A 21,559-nucleotide genomic window follows, 5' to 3' on the forward strand; every position below is an offset into this window, starting at 1 on the left:
GATTACTTCGTCTATGTACATACATAAAACATGAAACAGGACACTAAATGCACTTGCACTGACTGTTAAAAGACATAGATACAGACCTAATTTGGATGCAGATTAAACGTGCGCTGATAAATTAAAGAAATGTTTGAATTGGAAGGATATGTGAAGTGTTTAATTTGGATGCTCAATTAACGTGCTGGTAGAAGTGTCAATTTGTACCAACAAGGGTTGTGATGGAATGGTGATTATTATCCTTAATCGTATCTCCAGTCAATTTGGCACTGCGGGTATAGGATCATTTTTGTTAGGAAACGCTTTACTTCCAATGTAGGATCACTTGCTGATGCAGATATGCATTTAGTTGGGCCGGGAAGCTCAAAAAGAAGTGTCAATTTGAGCCAATATTATATTAACCTCTAGTCTAATTCACTAATGTTGTTGGCTAACCAGCAAGACCTTGAAGATAGGCACAAAATAGGCATATAGGCATGGCCAAAGATGGAGAAAAAGAGACGTTAATAATGAAATTAAAGAGTGACAAGGTGTGAAATTGATGTTTTGGTAGAGTTGCTATTCCTTTTAGCATTTGCTCACATGGCAAGTGGTCGAACAAAGTGAGAAAGGGATATCAAAAAGGAAGCAGGTAGGGAATACTCTCCAAATCCAATGTCTATTGCCCACAACTTATTAGAACCATTATCCTTCATTTCAATTTTCATGGACCCCCTCCTTGCTTGCTTCCTTTGATTTGCCCATAGGCCATGGAGTAAGAGGTTTTGAGATTACTTTGTTTAAAAGGTGAGTTACAACTTACAACACTGACATCATAAAAGAATTTGAATACCATTATCATATAAAAGATATTTATAGGTAATCGCTCATTATACATGAGATGCCTAGCTTAAAATATACGACATTTCCCTAGTTTAATAGGTTAAGAGATATATTAATAGTATAAAGACATTACTCCTATTATAGTGCTGGTGTATATAAGTTAAATCGTAATAAAACATATGTACGTATTATCTTTGGAGCTTTCTCTAGTGCTCTTCTTTTTCTATAAGATTCCGTGGCTATATACAGTTGGCTATATATGTCTATGAGTGCAACGGTGGGTTTAATTTGCTGGCTTGGGGCTTGCACGGCATATAGAGCACCAATCAATCCACCATTATTTTGTCCGCTAAAATTAATTGTACCACTTCGTCCATCTGTCATGCCATTTCGTTTGACATTATTATAAAAGTTAAAGGATTTTATATGGTATATATACTAACACTGGGAAGATCTTTTTACATTTTGAGTAAGTTTTAATTCGTAAAAAAAATTAGTTATCATTTTATCAAATAACCAAAATGATAAGAAATTTATCTATAATGATCTAATACGTAAGTTGCCTAAACATTTTTTTACACATCATTGTATAGAACTTAGGAGCCGTTTGGACATGATTTGAAATTAGTGATTTGAAATCATGATGATTTGAAGGTGAAGTTTTGTTTGGACATGCAATTTGGATTTCTTAAGTTGTATTTTTTCTTTTAGACATAAAAATCCTACAAGTTGTGATAACCATCAAATTAACCATCAAAACTTTCCTAATTCTTATACAATCTTACCAAATGAGCAAATCATAGTTCAACACAGATTTTTTTTTTTTTTTGTTAATTATGTGATTTTATTACCAAGTGAAAGTATTACGGCTTTTAAAAAAAAAACGAAAGACAGCTTGACACGGTCCGAGTGCCTTTACGACATCTTAGTCTGCTTACGACATCTTAAGCATGAGACTACATCATGAACCTAGCTAGGATAATAATTAAGAGAGTCTAACACCTTTGCTAGTTTAGCCTTCAATCTTGCTCTAAAATAAACTTCTTGCACCACAATTCTCACAATAGTCTCTATACTTCTTCTCTTCCCTTGGAAGACCACTTGGTTCCTTTCATGCCACATCTGGTAAATGCATCCAGTGATGGTCATTCTATATATGACAGATCTTGGCGTATTAGTACTGTGGTGATTCTCCATCCATGTGCATTCCTCTGGCCAGTCCTTACATGATCTTGATATGCCTTGCCATCTTAGCAATTTACCCCATACTGCTGCAGCTACTGGGCATATGAAAAACAAGTGCTCGATAGATTCATCGACTCCATTCTGGTGACATTTGGATCAACATCCAGACCCCATTTGATCAGCCTGTCTTTGCTATAAACTCTGCCATTCACCACTAAGTACCCCATAAACAGCTATCTTGGAGGACAGGGGTTACTACAGATTAGTTTTCTCCATCTTACTCTTGGCAGTGGTCCCATAAGCTTTAGATACATCTGCCTGATGGATAGGGCTTCGACCTTAAGCTCCTCTGCACTGTTCAATCCAGCACCCTTCATGTATTCTGCAGCTTTAAATACTTTCTTTATAATCCAGGAGGTCTGAGTGATATTTGCTTCACCTATTGTTCCCCCTTTGATGTAATATAAATGGACCCACCTCACCTACAATTTATCTTTCTTATTACTCAAATTCCACAACAGTTTACACAATGCAGCTTTGTTCCAAGTTCCAATATTTAATAAGTTTAGTCCACCTGCACTTTTGGGCAAACACAATTTATCCCAAGCTATCAATGCTTTTTTTGATACTTGTACATTACCATTCCAGAGAAATGTCCTACATATCCTAATTATTTGCTCAACTATTTTCTTGGGCAATAAGAAAATTTGGGACCAATAAGTTTGAATGGCAAATAATACACTTTGCGATGGCGCATCGACTGCGTAAGATAAGAGAGCTTTCCGGTCCGAGTAACTCTTCCTAGCATTTTGTCTAACAGAGAGGTTGGCATTGTACCAAGGATAGCCTCTTGGTACTTAATGGAACACCTAGGTACCTGAAAGGTAACGACCCTTTTGTCATTCCCAGGGCCTCTAAGATTTGTTGTTGGACTTCATCCTTTACACCTCCAAAATAAGTGGAAGATTTCTACAGGTTTGCTTGCAGCCCTGAGCCACACGAAAATCTATGAAAGTGAGCATACAATTTGAATCTTTTGAAGTTGCATCCTAAAATTTGAAAGTAGTAAGTCATCGTAAATCCATTGGATGATTTGAAGTTTATCACATTTCGGTGGAACTTGAAAGCTTTGTCTTGTTTCAGGTATTTGTTTTGATAGCTGCACAAATACTCCGTATCTAGGACAAATAGGTAAGGTGACATGGGGTCACCTTGCTAAGTCCTTTCTTTCGGGAATGGGACGGATGGTTTCCCATTAATGATGATTGAGTAAGCTACAGATTTAAGGCACTGCATTATCCAGTTAATGAATATTACTGGGAAGTCCAAGTACACTAGGATCTGTTCTATATAGTTCCAATCAATGGAATCATATGCCTTCATCATAACTACCTTCAACATACATCTTGGACAAATTCTTTTCCTCCCATATCCCTTCACAAGCTCATGGTTGAGCACTATGTTGTCAAAAATAAGCGTCACCGGAACAAATGCGGCAGAGAATGGTCTATCAATGCATTCATTACGAAGTGCGTTACAGTTTGTGATAATCTTTGAAATTATTTTGTAAACCTTTGTGCGTGAGAAATAGGTACGAATTCCTTAATTGTAGAGGGTGCTTGACTTTAGGGATCGGGGTGACGGTGGTATAGTTGATAGGTGGGTGTAGAGTGGCATGGTTGAAGAAGTCCAAAGCTTGCTATATATGTCCTCTCACACAACTTGCCAAGTGTGTTTGAAAAATTTGGCATTGAATCCATCTATGCACGGGCATACAGTCGTATTGACTTCGGTGCATCGATAACTTCCTCTCTAGTTATGGGAGTAATGAGTTGTCGTTCTTTTTACTGGACAAGGTGTGTACTCGTTTTCATTACTTCCTCGTCGATACGAGGTAAGGATTACTGATTGAGGTACCAAGAAGTGTTTTGTAGAACTTGATATTTCTTATACCTCTACCTCGCCTTGATTCCCAATATTGCACATTCTTTGTAGTCAAGCTCTAATCGCCAATGGGATGCCTTCGTTTCTTCGTGCGAAGAATCTCGAGTTGGCATCCCGTCTTTGAGCCAATGCACTCGGGATTTTGTGCTGTAATACTTTCCCTCCAATGCCATTTTCTCACAGTTCTTTCTTAAATCTTAGCTCCTCATCAAATAAAGATGGGGAACTAGCTCTGGTTGTCTCATCGACTGCGCGACCGCCCAAGGCCTCTCTAGTGGCGTCTTTGGATTTTACGTTCATAATTACGATATTCCCTTCTTGTTTAAATCCTTAAGAATAGTCTGCATATTTTTTATTTTCTTCCATAGTCGTTGCGTTAGTCCCCCAGCATTGATAGTCCATACTCCCTTTACCAACTCCATAAATTGGGGTGTTCCGTTATACAATCGAAAAACTCGAATGGTTTTCCTCTTTATAGTACCTTTCTATCCGCACACTCAATGGAGGTAGTTCCGAGAAGCTTGGATCACACACGTGTTTTTAGGTGAGGCCATTTTTGAATCCACGCTGCATTCACCAGAGTTCTATCAGTTCTAATATAAGCATGATGGTTAGTCCACGTAAAACACCTGCCAACATTTCTCATTTCTTCCATCCTCCTCGGTCATGAAGTTGCGAAGTCTTTGATCTCGGATCTTGAACGGGGGCACCGTGCGTTCTATAATCGACATGCATTATAGCATTAAAGTCTCCCATTACTAACCAAGGGTGTTGTCATACGTCTTCTTCTAAATCCGGTAGAAGTCCTTCCATAGTGGTTTTCTATCTTGTATATTATGTAGTCCATATACGACAGTGAGATGGAAGGCCATATTGCTTGTGTGTACCCTCAAGTAACCATGAATAAAATGTGGATTCGTTTGAATGACAGCAAAATCACACTGTCTTGCATCCCATAACACCCAGTTTCTACCCTTGCCACCTGCCTGATAGTTATGTATCCATTGCCATCTGGGAACCACCCGGTTTATTATCCTAGTAGCATTCTTTTGTTGTACTCTATGCTCCACAATACCTAACAACCCCACTTTATTTTTTTGTACAAAAACCTGCAGTTCATTCTGCTTATAGGCCTGGTTGAGACCCCTAACATTCCAAGCAACCACTTTCATTGATTATGAATGGTTTTACTTAGGCAACGTAGCTTGTTTGTCTTATTACCCCTCATTTTGTTGGACCGGCGATTTCACCTTGGCCGAGTCTGCTACCGGTGGGTTGAACACATTAGTAGTGGATACTGCTTGTGGTTCTAATCATTTAGCTTGATAGGTGATCCTCCCCTTGCTTTTTGCCAAGCTTCTCCGGGCGCTCGACGTAGACCGAGATTTCGCGTTACTGTACTTGTGTACGTATCGTTGCTACGGCATCTAAAGTTGTCGCCCTCCCGTCGCCTTTGCCTCCTCTCCACGATTTGAGTATCTTTAGTCCCTTCGAGTTGTTTCATGCTTGTTTAAGGTTTAATTGGTTTCCTTGGTGCCACCCTTTTTGGGGGTGGTTCCTCGGGACAAATATGCCCGATTAGTAAGCGTTTGGTGTAGAATTGAGGTTGCCGATCAAACTCCTTTGCTTGATCAAAGATTGTGCCATACGGGGTCCTCAACCTTAATCGCTTAGGTAGCTTATGGGTTACGTCCTCCACAAGACGGCTAGTAAATGAGATACGATTTGCGGCCGTTGTACACTCGTAAAGATTGGTCTTCCTATTGTGCGCCCATTCGACTCGGTGAGTCTTTTCCCCAACAACTTAGAGGCAAATTGGGGAAACGAACCCATAGAGGAATGGTGCGCAACAACTCATCATTGAAGTTGAAACCGGGGACTCCACCCTTTCATAATCCCGGGCGGTTGTTTAACATATACGGACGGTATAGCACCGTATCTCGGTCTTATTTGGTAGCAAATCGCACTAAGAAGTATCCGTCGTTGTGGTACTATATCTGCCGCTTAACCCGCCACTCCAGCCCATTGCATCACAATAAACCTCTCGATCATACCAATAGTTAGAGACTCTCCAACCCAAGACAATATTCGAGTTACTCATTTTGCAGTTTCAAATTCCACCTCCTCCTTCACCAGTTGGGCTAATTTTCCCCCATTTCATTACGGGGGACATAGCATAGGTTCATGCCCTTAGGTTGCTAATTTGTTTGAATTGAACGGCCCGGTACCGGCTTGCCTGCGTTTTTTCCGGCCCGACTCCTGGGCTTGACCGGATAAAGGAATAGTGGCCTAGAGCTTTCGTGAGGCCAGCGCCGTATCTATTAGATTTCCCCGCGGTGTTGTCACCCCCGAACTCGAAGCCCCCTTCTCACCCGCCACCACCGGGGTCTTAGTCGCATTTGTGACTAGGATTAGTTATACCGTGGGTGTTGCTCGCCCCGGATCCACCGAAGAGGGACCACCGTCCATTCGACCGCACCACGCTTTGAACTTTCATCACTCCACCCGATTATCGGGGTGGTAGGCTTATGCCTTGTGCACTCGCCCGAGTTTTGGCCATCACCGCAATAGCTACCCGCATCCGAGTTTAGTTACACCGCCTTCCTCCTCTCCTCCCTTTGCCACGAGCCATCCTAGGCGTAAGGTGATGGCATCGTGCGTTGAGAGAGAACTCTTAGAGAGAGAAAAAAGCTTATGTTTAAATCGATAAAACTCTTTTGTTCAATACAAAATTAATACACTACTAAAAGGTGTTACTAAAAAATACAACACCAATTGATCAAACTTTAGTTCAATAAAAAGGAAAATTGAACATGATTTGTAGTGTAACTATTCTTTAATATAATCCTCCCACATGATATGAACAATCTCTTAATATACTACTAGCCTGTAGATCTTTTAAAATTTGATATAAATGGTTGGTAAACATATCACCAACTTATGAATCTTTTTTTATTAAATATAAACTTATGGATCAAGTTGTACATTTACAAAAAAAAATTGAAATCATGATTTGGAATCCCAAATCACACCTTTTTGGAGAATTTGAGATTTGAAATCATGATATGAGAGTAAGTTAAAATTTTGTGTAAATCGCATAAACAAACGCTGATTTGAAATCAAAATATGAAATCATGATTTCATATCTCATGGCGAAACGCCTACTTAAACTCCTACAACATTAATTAGTTTGGTCAGATCAATCTTATTACTGTTGTCCAAATACTGTTTTGTATTATTTTCTTATTGGAAAAGGGCCAAAATTACCCCTGAACTTTCGGAAATAGTTTATTTATACCCTTCGTTATACTATTGGGCCAATTGTGCCCTTACCGTTATACTATGGGTCAAATATACCCCTGAACTTTTGAAAATAGTTTATTTATACCCTTCGTTATACTATTGGGCTAATTGTGCCCTTACTGTTATACTATGGGACAAATATACCCTTAAGTTACACGGTCTGCCACGTGTCACAATCATAATGGCTCAACCCATTTCCCCCTATAATTACACCCAGATTAAATTAATCACCGGATCCGACCCGTCACTTTATTTCACCCAACCCATTTTTTTTATTTCAAACCCAAATAAAGTACCCGTACCTATTTTGTTTATCTCATTACAGGTTTCGTTTATGTAAAATATGGTAGTATACAAAATGAAAACTCAAATATAATTTTTCACCACGTTAATATGATCGTTACAGTAACAAAAACAAATTTATCCTTTCTTCATAGAAATGAAAACAATGCAAAGAACTTAGGCAAACAAAACAATGCAAACAAAACGGGTACATGTACTTTATTTGTTTGAAATAACCAAAACGGATTGGGTGAACTAAAGTGACGGGTCGGATTCCGTGATTAATTTAATCTAAATGTAATTATAGGGGGGAATGGGTTTGGCCATTGTGATTGTGACACGTGGCAGGCCATGTAGCTTAAGGGCATATTTGGCGCGTGGCTTATAATATTAAAGCGCCTTAGGGTAGTAAGAGAACGAAGGCGGCACAACAAACCATTTTTGAAAACATTAAAAGTGGAGTTACAAGATAATAGCGAAGAAAAGATAAACGGGCTTGCATGTATAAACTATTTTGAAGTCCGTGAGGTATTTTGACCCTTTTCCGTTTTCTTATTCATACTTAAATTAAAAGTTATGGAAAACGATCTTAATTATTTCCTTCAAACCATTAGGTTCTGGCAAGGGCCTGTTCAGGTATCGAGGCTTAAGAGGAACAATTGATTTGTCGTGCATAAGCTTTCTAAAAAATAATTTGTAGTGCATGGGTTAGAATGCTGGTGTTGCTCAATTGAATTTCTTTATTCGGAAAGGTTTGTCAGAATTTGATGCATACATCAAATAATGTTAATTTACAATACAATGGTCAGATGATAAATTGAGGGGAAATTAAATGTATATTAATTTTGGTTAAATAATAAACGTATGCATTAGACAAATGCATTTTTGTTCGTTCAACTGAGAATGGATAGACATATTATTCTTCATTACTTCAGGGGCGGATCTAGGGCCCATCCAGGTGTTCACCCGAACACCTTCAACAAAAAATTACACCGTATATATAAAACATTTTTTGTATAATTATTATGTAGATATATAGATTTTGAATATCATGAACATATATATATGACTAGGGGCTGGATGAAAATCTTGGATCCGTCACTGCTTTACTTCCATCATAATTGTTTTTCACTTCCCGTCTACTCAATCCCTAATTGATTAATGAGATGGGTTCTTTTGATTTTTCAGTCGACTCTGTTAGCTTTTTTTTTTTTTCTTCCTTTAATTCTTTCTTTCTTTTTATAATTTTATGATATTTCAATTAAGCATTTCTCATTCACCAGAACATATACTTCAAATACCTTTGTCATGTATGATCCTTACTTGTCCTGAGGTGGATAATATATCAAATTCAGATCAAAATGATGAGACGTCATTAGATAAAGAAAAAACAACAAGAAGCGTATAATTTGATTGATACCTTGTTCAAGGTAAGAAGTGCATTCTTAAACATGTATTGAAGCAAGACCAGACACATGTCAAGTACAGATAGGACAACAGTCAACTCTGAATCAATCGATGCCAGTTAAATTAGAGACCGAATAACCTTTCCACGTCCGAGAACTTGATCCCAGATCTTGTATATACACACCAGACAACCGCACTCTCTGGAAGGATACATCAGAAGGACCAAAGTATACGGACGGTCCCGGATCATGTGCTTTCCAACAACTGTCAAATTTCGAGATATCCAGAATTCTATGTAATCACATTTAGTAACCATGGTGCAATCCTTGTAATGGTTGTAACAGGCGTGATCCATAGGGTCGATTACAATTACGTTATTCTATAGGGGTCGTTTGGTGCATGGTATAGGTTGGGATGTCCCAACATTTTTTTAATTAGTGTTTGGTAGGAGGTATAAATTTATCCTGGGATAAATTTATCTGCTTTACCAAACTACTTGATTACAAAATGAGCTTATCCTAAGGGTGGGATATCCCACCTTATCCCACTTATCCTGGGATTATTTTATCCCATCTCCCAGATGGGATAAAATAATCCCATATGGGATAAAATAATCTCAAAAAGTGGGATAAATTAGTCCCGGGATTATAATCATGGGATAATTTTGGCTACCTACCAAACGATCACTAAGTAGTTAAATACTCTCATATATGTCCCCATCGTTGTATTCATCTAGTTACACTTGCAATTACACATATTCTCTAAAAAAATCATTGTTTATCAAATGTTCTTCACTGATCAGACCGGACTATTTAATAAGAATCTCTTTATCTTTTCCTTTTTTAGCTAATTCAATTCAACCGTCTATTTTGCTATCTCCACTACATTATTTTTTATTACATTCACATTATCAAAGGATTAACTATATTTGAACTAATCACGTTGCCTGCGACTTCTACCTTAATAATTTAACTGATTGTTCTAACAACTTAATTTTAGGCTAAACAAGAAGGGTAAGAAAAATATCTCGAGTCAATGTTCGAAAATCAAGAGCTAAAGTAACCCATGCCATGCTTTCAGGAAAAGTTCGAACAACTTTGACAAGAGAATACCCTTACCCAAAACTGGCAAGGATAAGCAGGTAGCGAATATTTAAGGCCAAGACAACTCTTTTTAAGGAACTCGATAAAATATCCCTGGAAAAGAAGGTGCCTCCTCATAATGGGGATCCCCTTACAAGGGTGATTGACATGATCAACGATTAAAGGCGTTTATTATGCTTTTTTAAACTTAGGTAAAAGTGCTTAATTGGAAAAAGTCCAAGTAGGAATACCGATTTTACAAAACCGTGCAAGTTGAAGTGTTAGTGTATGTACTTGTAAGTTTTTTTTTTTTTTCCCCTTCAAATTAATTAAGGGCTTCCATTGTTTACTTCTCCAAAAAGTATTTCTATTCCACTTCCCACGGTTCCACCCCCAGTCCCCCACCCACGTTGCTTCAAAACTTGGTCGACCAATTCCAAGTAGTTAGCACTTGCCACTTTCCACATGTAAACGTATGTTCTAGTATATCTATTATCTTCATCTCCAAGTCTCCATTAATCCTTATTAGCCTCCTCCTCACGCTTCTTTCTCTCATTATTCATCATTTTCTCTCTTCACTCCTTGTACTTCAATACTACTCCTCTGCTGTACTATTTAAGACCTCGTGTTAATATTCTGCCTATTTAGCTTCTGTTCTCTAAGCCTTTTTTGTCATAAATTTTAACACTATTGATCAATTAGCTCTTTTAACATTTGGGATCTTTCATTTTGGTCTTTATGACCCACGTACCTGTTCCATTCATTTTGTTAACTTAATTGCATTCATTTTCATCTTCAAAGTTTTTTATTTTTTATTTTTTATTTCCAGCAATTACAATGGCAATTGAACTATGTTCATCTGACGAGTCTAGTTTAGGCATAATGAGTCCAGCTCGTATCTCCTTTGATATTTCTTCACAGACAGGCTCTAGCTCTGTTCCTGTTGAACAATATATTCGATCAACTTCACCTTCCTCTAGCATTGATTTCGATTTTTGTGTGTTTCGCGAAAGCTTTGATCTTGAATCTTCTTGTGCTGACGAGCTTTTCTTTGATGGAAAAATTCTTCCAATTGAAATAAAGAGAAGAATTTCCTCTGCACCGTCCAAAAAAACAGAACAACCACCCGCTCCACTGCCTCCATGCAAAAATAGTAACACTGGCAATACAACAGATACAACAACAACAACATATGCAGTTAAATCACACAAAGTGGTGTCCGGAAAGGGTAGAGTGTACACAGACCTTACCCCTACCTCGGAAGGTAGAGAGGCTGTTTCCAGTAGACCCTCGGTTCTTGAATCATCAGATGAAAAGCAGAATTCCAAGTCATTTTGGAGATTCAGCAGAAGTAGCAGCTTAAATTGTGGAAGCGGTTATGCAAGAACTTTATGTCCATTGCCACTTTTATCTAGAAGCAATTCAACTGGTTCAACTCCAAGTGTGAAGCGTAATTCAACATTATCAAAGGATAATCTAAGTCACAAGCACCATTCAAATTCTCAGAGACACTTTTCAAAATCAATGTCATCTAATGGTCATAATTGTCAAAAGCCTCCATTGAAGAATAAAGTTCCCGGTAATCCATACAGCAATGGTGTTAAATTCAGCCCAGTACTAAATGTACCTCCAGCAAATTTGTTTGGATTAAGTTCTTTCTTTACAAGTAGCAAGGAAAAGAACAAGAAGAAGTGATTGATTAAAGTATAACATTGCTTTATTAGTTTCCAAAATAAGTAAAGTTTGAAAGGTGTGATTAAGTTGTTTGTTCTCACTTTTTTGCTTAGATTAACATGATTGAGATTTGAGATGGAAAAAGAAAAAAGTGGAGAAAGGATAAGTACTGGGGCCAAAGTATGGAGCATAATTCATTCCATGCCACATGCTTTGTTGAATTCATTGGGGTTGTGGGTGACAAGAAACAGGTAACATTTGCTATCAAGAGGGCAGATAGGCCTGTCCCATTATGCTTTTTATTTGTTATTGTGCTTTTGGTTGCCTTACATATGCATGTAACTATATGTGATTCGAATTTGGTTCTTTTCTTTTCGTTTACTGATTCTATCTTATCGGAGATACGGACTTAAGACAAAAAGTATAGTAGTAGTTGAGTTGCTTATGCTCTGAATATATTTTATTTTTGTCTGCTCAGGATGCTGAATAAGCTTGGTTTACCTTTTAGTTGTTCTTCCTTTAAATTGCAGGGTTGTAAATAATTACTATATTAAATACTCCCTCCGTCCTAATTTAAATGTCTTAGTTTGATTTGGCATGGAATTTAAGAAATAAAGAGAGACTTTTGAATCTTGTGGTCTTATTAAATCAAAGATGGATAAAGTAGCAAAAATACTTTGAATCTTATGGTTTTAAACTTTTCACGTAAGATATTTGAATTGTCAACTTACTAAATATAGAAAGAGACACTCTTTTTGAAACTTAAATGGGACAGAGGGAGTAACTTGTTTGTAGAGTATTTGTTCACTTTTTCCAACACTCTGTGGTTCACTCACTAATAGGGGTGGTCATGGTTCAGTTTGGATCGGTTATTGATTAAAAGCATAACCAAATCAATTTGGTCGGTTTTTAAGGAATAACATTTGGAAAGCCACCCAGTAATTGGAATTGGGTGTAATTTGGTGTAATTACACGGTTGACCTCGTTTGTTTGACCAAGTAATTACACAATTAGGTGGGGTTGGGTGTAATTGACGGCGTGTAATTACGCTCTCCATTCTCAACGGGGGGGGGGGGGGGGGAGGGGGTGAAAATTGGGTGTAATTACACACGTAATTAAATTCTTTTAGTTTGTTTATTTTTTTTTTTTACTTTAATTTCTTTTTATTTTTAATTTCTATTATTTTAATATTTTTGATTTTTAATATTTTTTTATTTCTATTATTTTAATTTCTTTTTATTTTTACTTTTGAATTATTTTTATTTTTTAAAATGTATTTTTCTTTTTATATTATTTATTTTTCATTTTCTTTCTTCTCATTCCCAACCTTTACTTCTTGTGGTTCCATATAATTGCTCGTATTTTTTAATTTTTAATTTTATTCATTTAGCATAACCTTGTTATTATTCTAATAGTTGAAACTACACCTCTTAATATTGGAAAGAATGAGTCATTAACAAACTTGACATATAACGGTGATGTTATTAAGAGTAGAATTTCATTGTGAATGAGGTTATAGACTTATATTTTTCCTTTATTTTGAATTATTTACTTGAGTTACGTTGGAACTTACTTATGTAATGTTGAAATTTGACATAAGAGTATTATATTGAACTTTTTCTTTTGGATTTTGAATTTAGGTTATATTTTCAATTTTAAGTTATTTGCTTTCATATTGCATGTTGTTTATTTTTTCACTTACATTTGATGGATTTTTTGTGTCAACATTTGAATAATGTTATGGCATTATATTTATTAATATTATTTTTGTCAAACATCTAATCCATGATGTTCTCACAAAAAAAGTCTTCTTTTAAGTTTTATAATTAATTAAAATTAAATATTAATTTGAAAAATATATATCAATTATTTTTGTTACAATATTAGTTACAAATATATGATTATTAATTAATATATTTTCAAGAAACAACGTGTTATTAAATAACTAATTTAATATCATTTATAAAGGTAATATTTTTTAAATATTAATTTTAAATTTTTTCTAATTAAATTTTATTTTTAAATTAAGGCGGTATTGTGTAATTACAACAGTGTGCAAACAAAGACGCTTGTAATTACACGGTAATTACGTTACGACAAACAAATAGGTCGTTGTAATTACACTAATGTGTAATTACTAGGCTGTGTAATTACTACCCTAGTAATTACACCAATTCCAATTACCAGGTGGCTTTCCAAACAGGCCCTAAATGTCTAAAACCATAACCAAACCAAATAAAATAATAACCATAGGTTTGGTTATTGACGGTTTGGTTGAATTTTTCGATTTATAGTAAGTAGTGATAAAACATCGGTAAAATATTAAAAGTTGAAAAGGTCATGTCTTTTTTTTGTTCAAACGATAACTTTTATTTATAGTTTAAGGTAGAACATACATCATAGAAACATTTTCACTATTAGTGATAGTGTAGTACTCAAGTTCTTGCCAAAGTTCTTAAACTATCACATATAGAGCTAAAAACTAACTTAGTAGTGGTTGCACCATTTTTTTGTCATCTTAATACACATGGAAATAAAGTAGAGCATAAGAGCTTTTAGTTGTTGTTACAAACATATATATTAATTAAACATAATGACCACCTAAAATTAAAATGAAAATATATGAAATAAAAAAACTTTGTGTAATGATCCCAAACTTTGGGGTAGTACTTGCATTTTGCCCTCAATTCTCCCATTTTATTAAAAAAAAAAAAAATTGTGTAATGATCCCAAATTTTAGATGTTTTTATTATTATCGCATGGTAGGGTACGTATAAGGAGGCAAAAAATTTTCTTTTATCGCTTTTAGAGGATTACCCACGGAAGAAGTATTAGGGCATTACCATGTGCTTGAGTTGCGACGAATGCGACGTGTTACGAAATATGTACAAGAACCCCAGAATCTCTGACCTCTGTCCTTTTCATATGAATAATATTAGAAATTTAATGATTAAAAGGTATAAAATATTTATAATTATTTATGAAAAACTAATATTATACATATAAATAATTATAAAATTTATATATATAATTTATCGGTTTGGTTCGGTTATTTTTTGATAGAACCATAACCAAACCAAATATTATTGGTTTTTAAAATTTAAAACCGAATCAAACCAAACTAAACCAAATGTCGATTTTTTTATTCGATTTGGTTAAATTTTCGGTTTGGTTTTGATTTTAACCAAAACCGTGAACAGCCCTACTCACTAATCTTCAAATTTGTTTCAAGTGATATTCATATTTAAACAAAATCCTTAAATGAAGTAATCAACTCCAAATACTTCTTTTACAACTTCTACCAAATATTGTCCAACCGACTATGAGTAATGTCAGAAGACTCACAACTGTCTCTTTTTATTCTTTTGTCAGGATAGTACTGACACTCAAGATTTTACACAGGCGTATTCTCAGTATCATGTCCCATATAATTATATATTTTTGGTATCTTACAGCCTACAGGCTCTTTCCAACACACGAGTGTAACAAAATTCAATAATATCTTCAAGCAGTTAATACAATTTAGAATTAATTGTCTGTTTAAGTATTGCTTGGTTATGAAGTTCATCGCCTTCTTTACTGAAGCTGCCTGGTTTGTGAAGAAGTAAAAAATTCTATGATAAAAGATAATGTGAAAAATAGTAATTGCACCATCAGAGACTCTTTTAAGTATTGCCAAGAAAAAGAGAAGGGGAGGAGTTTCACATGAATAATAAATTGACACACTTTAGAAGAGTTTCACATTCCTTGAACAGGCCCCGCCATAATGCTCTTCGTTGTGAAGACTGGTAGTATAACAGGAGTAAAACAAGATTGGACCTATAATAGATGCTACTACTTAGAGGTGGCCATAGAGTATCACGTAGTACACTCAAATGTTGAAAAATATTAAAATATTAAAACTTAACAGAAATAAAATAGTAATAACAATATTAAAAAAAAAATATTGTGTTGTGCAGTTCACTATCTTGAAAGCAATTTTCATCCGACGAGAATACAAATCATTGTGACTGGTCGCTTCTCAAAATTCCACAACACTTCCAAACACGTACATTAGTAATCGAAAGTTTAGAATTTACAAAAAACGAATTACTCAGAAAGAACATAAAAATTGAGAAGAACAATTTTGGAGAAGAAGAAACGATATTTTTGGTGTCTGTTTAGTTCACAAATAGTGCTGCTTAGGTAGGCGAAGGATAGGAATTACTACAAAGGAGAACTGGTAGGGAGTTACAACAATCAAAGAGCTATTACACTATTCAAGATAGTTGTTACATATTAGATTTAAAAGAGCAATTACAAGGATTAATTTTAGAGCTATTACACAGAATTAATCTGGAACAATTAAGGGCCTGTTTGGAAAACTGTGAGAACGAGCACATTTGTTTGAATGTAATTACTTGGTTAGGTGGGAATTCGGAAAGTTCTGACTTGACTGTTTGTTTAGTGAGTAATTACTTGGTTAGGTGGGAGTGAGTGTAATTGAAAGGTGTAATTACACTCAATTCTCCCGGGGGGGGGGAGATTGAGTGTAATTACTATAACTACAGGGTTACTTTTTAGTTTCTTTCTTTTTTATTTTCTTTTTATTTCTATTATTTTTACTTTTTAATTATTTATCTTTCATTTCCTTCTTTCTCATTCCCAACCTTTACTTCTTATGTTTTCATGCAATTACTCGTATTTTTTTATTTTTTATTTTGTTATTCATTTAGCATAATTGTGTTATTATTCTAAGTTTTGAAACTACACTTCTTAGTATTGGAAAGAATGAGTCATTAACAAACTTGACATTTAATAAGTGACATTATTAAAGTAGAATTTTGTTATGAATGAGGTTAAAGACTTATATTTTCCCTTTCTTTTAAATTATATTTACTTAAGTTACGAAGGAACTTACTTATGTAATGTCACGATTTGACATAAGAGTATTATCTTTTAAAAAAATGAATTTTGAATTTAGGTTTTATTTTCGATTTTAATTTATTTGCGTTAGTACTTTTGACTTGTTATTTCACATTGCTGTTGTTTATTTTTCAGTTACGATTGATAGATTTTTTTTTGTCAAACATTTGAATAATGTTATAGCATTATATTAATAAACATTAATTTTTTGTCAAACACCCAATCCATGATGTTCCCACAAAAAAATGTGCTTTTAATTTTATAATTAATTAAAATTAAAATATTATTAATTTGAAAATATATAGATCAATTTGTTTTTACAATACTAGTCACAAATATATGATTATTAATTAATATATTTTCAAAAAATAATGTGTTGTTAAATACATAATTTAATATCATTTATAAAGGCACATATTTTTCAAACATTAATTTTTAATTTTTGATAATTAAATTTTATTTTTAAATTAAACTAATTATGTAATTACACTTGTCGTAAAGCGATCACTTGTAATTATCTTGTAATTACGTAATGACAAAAGCAATTAAATTTGTAATTAAAATCTTTATGTAATTTCTAGGCTTTGTAATTACTACCCTAGTAATTACACCAATTCCAAGTACCACGTGGCTTTCCAAACAGACCCTAAGGTTTTTGAATTTTGTAACTGATAATGGTTATAAAAACAATGGCATCTGGGTAAAATGGTGCACCGCCCCGTGCACATCTCAAGAGTCGCACAGGGATAGATGGTGGCCTCGCACGTGTATGGTTGCTGAGTTTTAATTCAATAAGTATGGAAGAAACTCAACCATAAGGAAGAGACTTGTATATAACGTGCTCAGAATGTTTCCCTTTCCTTCTGTGGGACTTTTGATTTTTCACATAAAACTGTAGTTAGACAAGATAGACCCACAAAAATCCTTTATTCTTTACATTATCGAAAAAGAAATAATGCTAACATCAAATACTCACACTTACAAAAGAACTTTACTCGCACCTGTTACATGAACTTTTCCTAAATTACTATTCGTACAAAGTTTTGATTTCTTATACTCTCTCCGTCCCAGTTTAAGTGTTTTAGTTTGACTTGGTACGGAGTTTAAGGAATAAAGAAAGACTTTTGAATTTTGTGGTGTTGAATTAAAGATGTGTGTAGTCCTTTAGATCTTGTGGTCCTAAACTTGTCAAAACTTACTAAATATAGAAAAAGACACTCTTTTTAGGATAGACTAAAAAGGAAAGTAAGACACTTAAATTGGGACGGCGGGAGTATATGTTTTTGTTGGGCTAAACCAGCCTAAATATACTCTTAACATGTTGCAATATTGTTTGTTTTGGTGGTCCAAGCTCGCATGATATTCTCAAAAGGTCTCACACCATTAAAAGATCCTACACCTTATATGTATCTTCTCAATCTTTTTAGCTACCAATGTTGGATTTTATTAGCACTCACAACAATCTCCCTCGCGAACTAAGTTCGATGTCGCCCATCACCAATGTGGCTCACTACCATAATCCACTGGTCAATTTCCGAGATTCACCATGTGTCACCTACATCGTCTGATTATTTTTATGGCAACTAAAGCCCAACTGGCTTCTTTTTGTATGTGTGCGTCTCTAGCTCGTAACGGGAAGTAAACCGAGCCTCACGCCATCATTTGCTCAGTTGTTGGGCTAAATCAACTCAAAACATGGTCTGACGTTAAAGAAAAATGACTGCATTTTACGAAAAAAGTTATTGAATTCAACCACAGATGGCTGAAGTGGAGACAAGCATAATTGAACTTGAGCCATATGTCCCTGAAGTTCAAGGAAAAATGACTTAATTTCAATCGTGTGTGCCTGAATATCAGCCATATAAAACTTTAGACATTTTGTGTTGTTCTGAAGTGGGTAACTTGCTAATTTTTACGCCTGTGGGTATGACTTAAATGAGTCCGGAGCCTAAAGGGTATAAAAATATACGGTATAAATCAAAAGGGGGTAGCCAAAAATATATATACCAAAAGGGGTATAACGTGGATCAGTCCACGTTATACCCCAACTTTTTTTTCCCTCTGTCAGATTCACAAAACGAAAAAAAAAAAAAATTGTATAACGTGGATACCTTTCATTAATTTTTTCTCCCCGACGTTTTACAAATAGTTTGTAAGACGTTACCTCTATTTAAATCATATTTGGTTGTGTTTTTAATATAAAAAAAATTATTAATTTTTTTAATTTTTAAAGCATATAGTTAATTTCAGTGAATAACTCAAATAAATATTTTAACACATGCAATAATTAAATATGTGTTATATATGCGAACGAAATAAAAATAAAATATAAATTAAATAAACGTCACACATTAGCGAGTAATAAATGTTAAATTACATATAACTATTAAACGGCACAAGACATGTTATATGTTCTTGGAAGATTACATAAGGAAACAACAATCGTACAAGTTAAGAAAAAACATAAAAACCAACAAGCAACAACAACTACGATTTTCTGTCGGGGCAGCGATTCTTGTTATGACCTGTTTGCTTGCACGTACTACACTTTCTAGCCATGCGAGCAGGAGCTATATCCATTTCATTCCTCCTTCTAGTTGTAGTCCGCGTTCCTGAAGTTCGCTCGTATTCAGTATTTGCAATTAAACTGAAGGGAGAAGGTGGCCAATATGCCTCATCACCCAACGGTGAAAATTTTTTTGACTGTACGTTTGCTTGTAAAACCTGCAACTGTAGTACTTGCTAACATAGTCCTTTGGTTGAATTCCGCGGATATCACAAAATTTAATTGCATGTGAACATGGCATATGGTAGTTTCTCCACTTCCCACACGAACACTTTTCCCTTAGCGAGAGACTTTATGGATATTTCCGCCCTTACCTTCGCGTGTGCAAATGTCGAATCTCAAAGACCCCTTCGGTTGCATTGTATTCTTTATGTCGGTATGCTTTAGGGACCTCTCCCGATATTCATCAAACTTCTTTTCAACGGCGCGCGGCTAAAACTTTTTATCCGCAATCAACAAATCGTAAGGGTGCTTCTCTCAACAAACCGATCAACAAGATTTTTAAACGTATAACGGACCGTGGCGATAACGGGCAATCCACGAGCTTTCTTCATAAACCGTTGTAAGACTCGGATACATTCGTTGTCATAGCCCCCGCATCTATGACCGTTGTCCTTATGTAATGTCCATTTCTCCTGGGAAGAGATTTTAACCACGGATACGTGGAGGTGACATTATTTTGATTTGTTCCATCCCTCATTTTATACTTAACTTCTTCGGTGCTCTGTAGCCGCCAACCACATTAGCTTCTCAAGGTCCGTTGAGGAACTTTTTATTGAAGTTGCTTTTCAAATGTCGAACGCAAAACCTATGGTGTGTAGATGGTGGTTGTAACCAATCATGTGTTTGGACACATTGCAAGATGCCCTGATGACGGTCAGAAATAAGTCCAATTCCTTGTCTCTCACGAATAATATGTCTCCACAACAACACAAGGAACCACGTCCAAGACTCAAAGCTCTCACGTGCAACAATAGCATATGCAAGTGGAAAAATGTTATTGTTCGCATCAATTCCAACAGCAATTAGCAGTTTCATCTCATACTTACCGTACGGATGAGTACCGTCTATTGAGATGACGGACACAACTTTTGAATCCATCGATGCTTGGTTTATAAGCCTTAAAAGAAACTTGAAGATGTGTTCACCTTGCATTGTAGTTGATTGGTGCTCCCACTCAACAACGGTCCCCCGGATTGAAATATTTTAAGGCAGCCATGTATCGGGGCAATGTCTTGAAAGAGGTTTCAAAATCACCAAATACCATTTCAATAGCTTTCTTACGCCCCTTTTGTGCTTTTCTATAACTAGGAGTAAACAAATGCAATCCTTTTATTTTTCTGAATCGACTTAATACGATGTATGGATCGACCATAATATATATTATCAACGTAGTAGCAATTAGGTATTTGTTCAAATTGGAATGATCCTTTCTGTAATCATCCGTGAGACAACTGTGTTGGAGAACCGTTTTGCCTGCCTTCCACATACCACTTGAAATTTCTCTAAAACGGATCATCCACTCACATCCCAACATATGACGCTTGCAAATAACCCTCCAAAATTTACATTTGGACTGACCACAAATGAACTCTTTCTTTTCTTTGAGACAATATTGTCTCACTGCGCCTTTCATTTCCTGTTTGTTCTGAAATAACATACCTAATTGCATAATACAAGGAAAATTATCAACCCCCTAAAAATGGGCCAACAAATAAAAAGAATATATATTGCCACCATACTAACCTGATCGATAAATTCGGGTTTTTACAATCCCATAGTGCGGATCGAAGGCGGACCGTCATCTCTCATGAAGGCAAAATCATCGGGCCTTCTTCTCCGTGTTATCCAAATATGGAATCGCATTAGAATGGTAGCTAACGTTACCATCACTTCGAGCAGTAATGTCTTCATAAGAATGACCATCATCATCAGATGAGTGATTATCGTCTATTTATGTGTGATCTAATGGGATATCACTATCTGACTCATCGGAGTGATCATTAGCTACATCATTATTGCTCACAATTTGTGTGAGCTGAGTTAATACGGGGTTTTCTTCAAAATCGTTACACCTACAAACATAGGAAAATTCAAGGGGTTCAAATCTCATAAATAATTAGTTAGAAGTCTCCTAGTTTACGCGAAAAAAACATCGTTATATTTACCTTTCTGTAAATGACTCCACTTGAGTAGGGCGATATCGAACTATACTCCCGCCACCGAATTCACTTGTATCTGGAGCACTACTCGGTCCAGGAATATCACAGCTCTGCATAATCCAACCAAAGTTATGTGACTGGCTACCAACTCCTACCATTGTTTCTTGTTGAAGTGTACCTCTTTGAAGCGCAATATTCATAGCAGGAAGATACGTAGTACCCCGAAT

General features: G+C 35.5%; 1 protein-coding gene across 1 annotated transcript; it reads left to right on the forward strand.

The window, feature by feature from the left end:
* The first annotated feature begins 10,857 nt into the window (after positions 1–10,857).
* On the forward strand, positions 10,858–11,785 carry LOC132048000 (uncharacterized). Its single transcript, XM_059438947.1, has one exon. The coding sequence runs from the start codon at positions 10,863–10,865 to the stop codon at positions 11,718–11,720; it is 858 nt and encodes a 285-aa protein (XP_059294930.1). The 5' UTR covers positions 10,858–10,862; the 3' UTR covers positions 11,721–11,785.
* The last annotated feature ends 9,774 nt before the right edge of the window (positions 11,786–21,559 follow it).

This window comes from Lycium ferocissimum, chromosome 2, assembly GCF_029784015.1.
Source record: "Lycium ferocissimum isolate CSIRO_LF1 chromosome 2, AGI_CSIRO_Lferr_CH_V1, whole genome shotgun sequence".
Classification (NCBI taxonomy): Eukaryota; Viridiplantae; Streptophyta; class Magnoliopsida; order Solanales; family Solanaceae; genus Lycium; species Lycium ferocissimum.

Excerpts from the sequence above, each read along its gene's own strand:
- LOC132048000 (XM_059438947.1), top strand. The coding sequence starts at position 10,863 with ATGGCAATTGAACTATGTTCATCTGACGAGTCTAGTTTAGGCATAATG.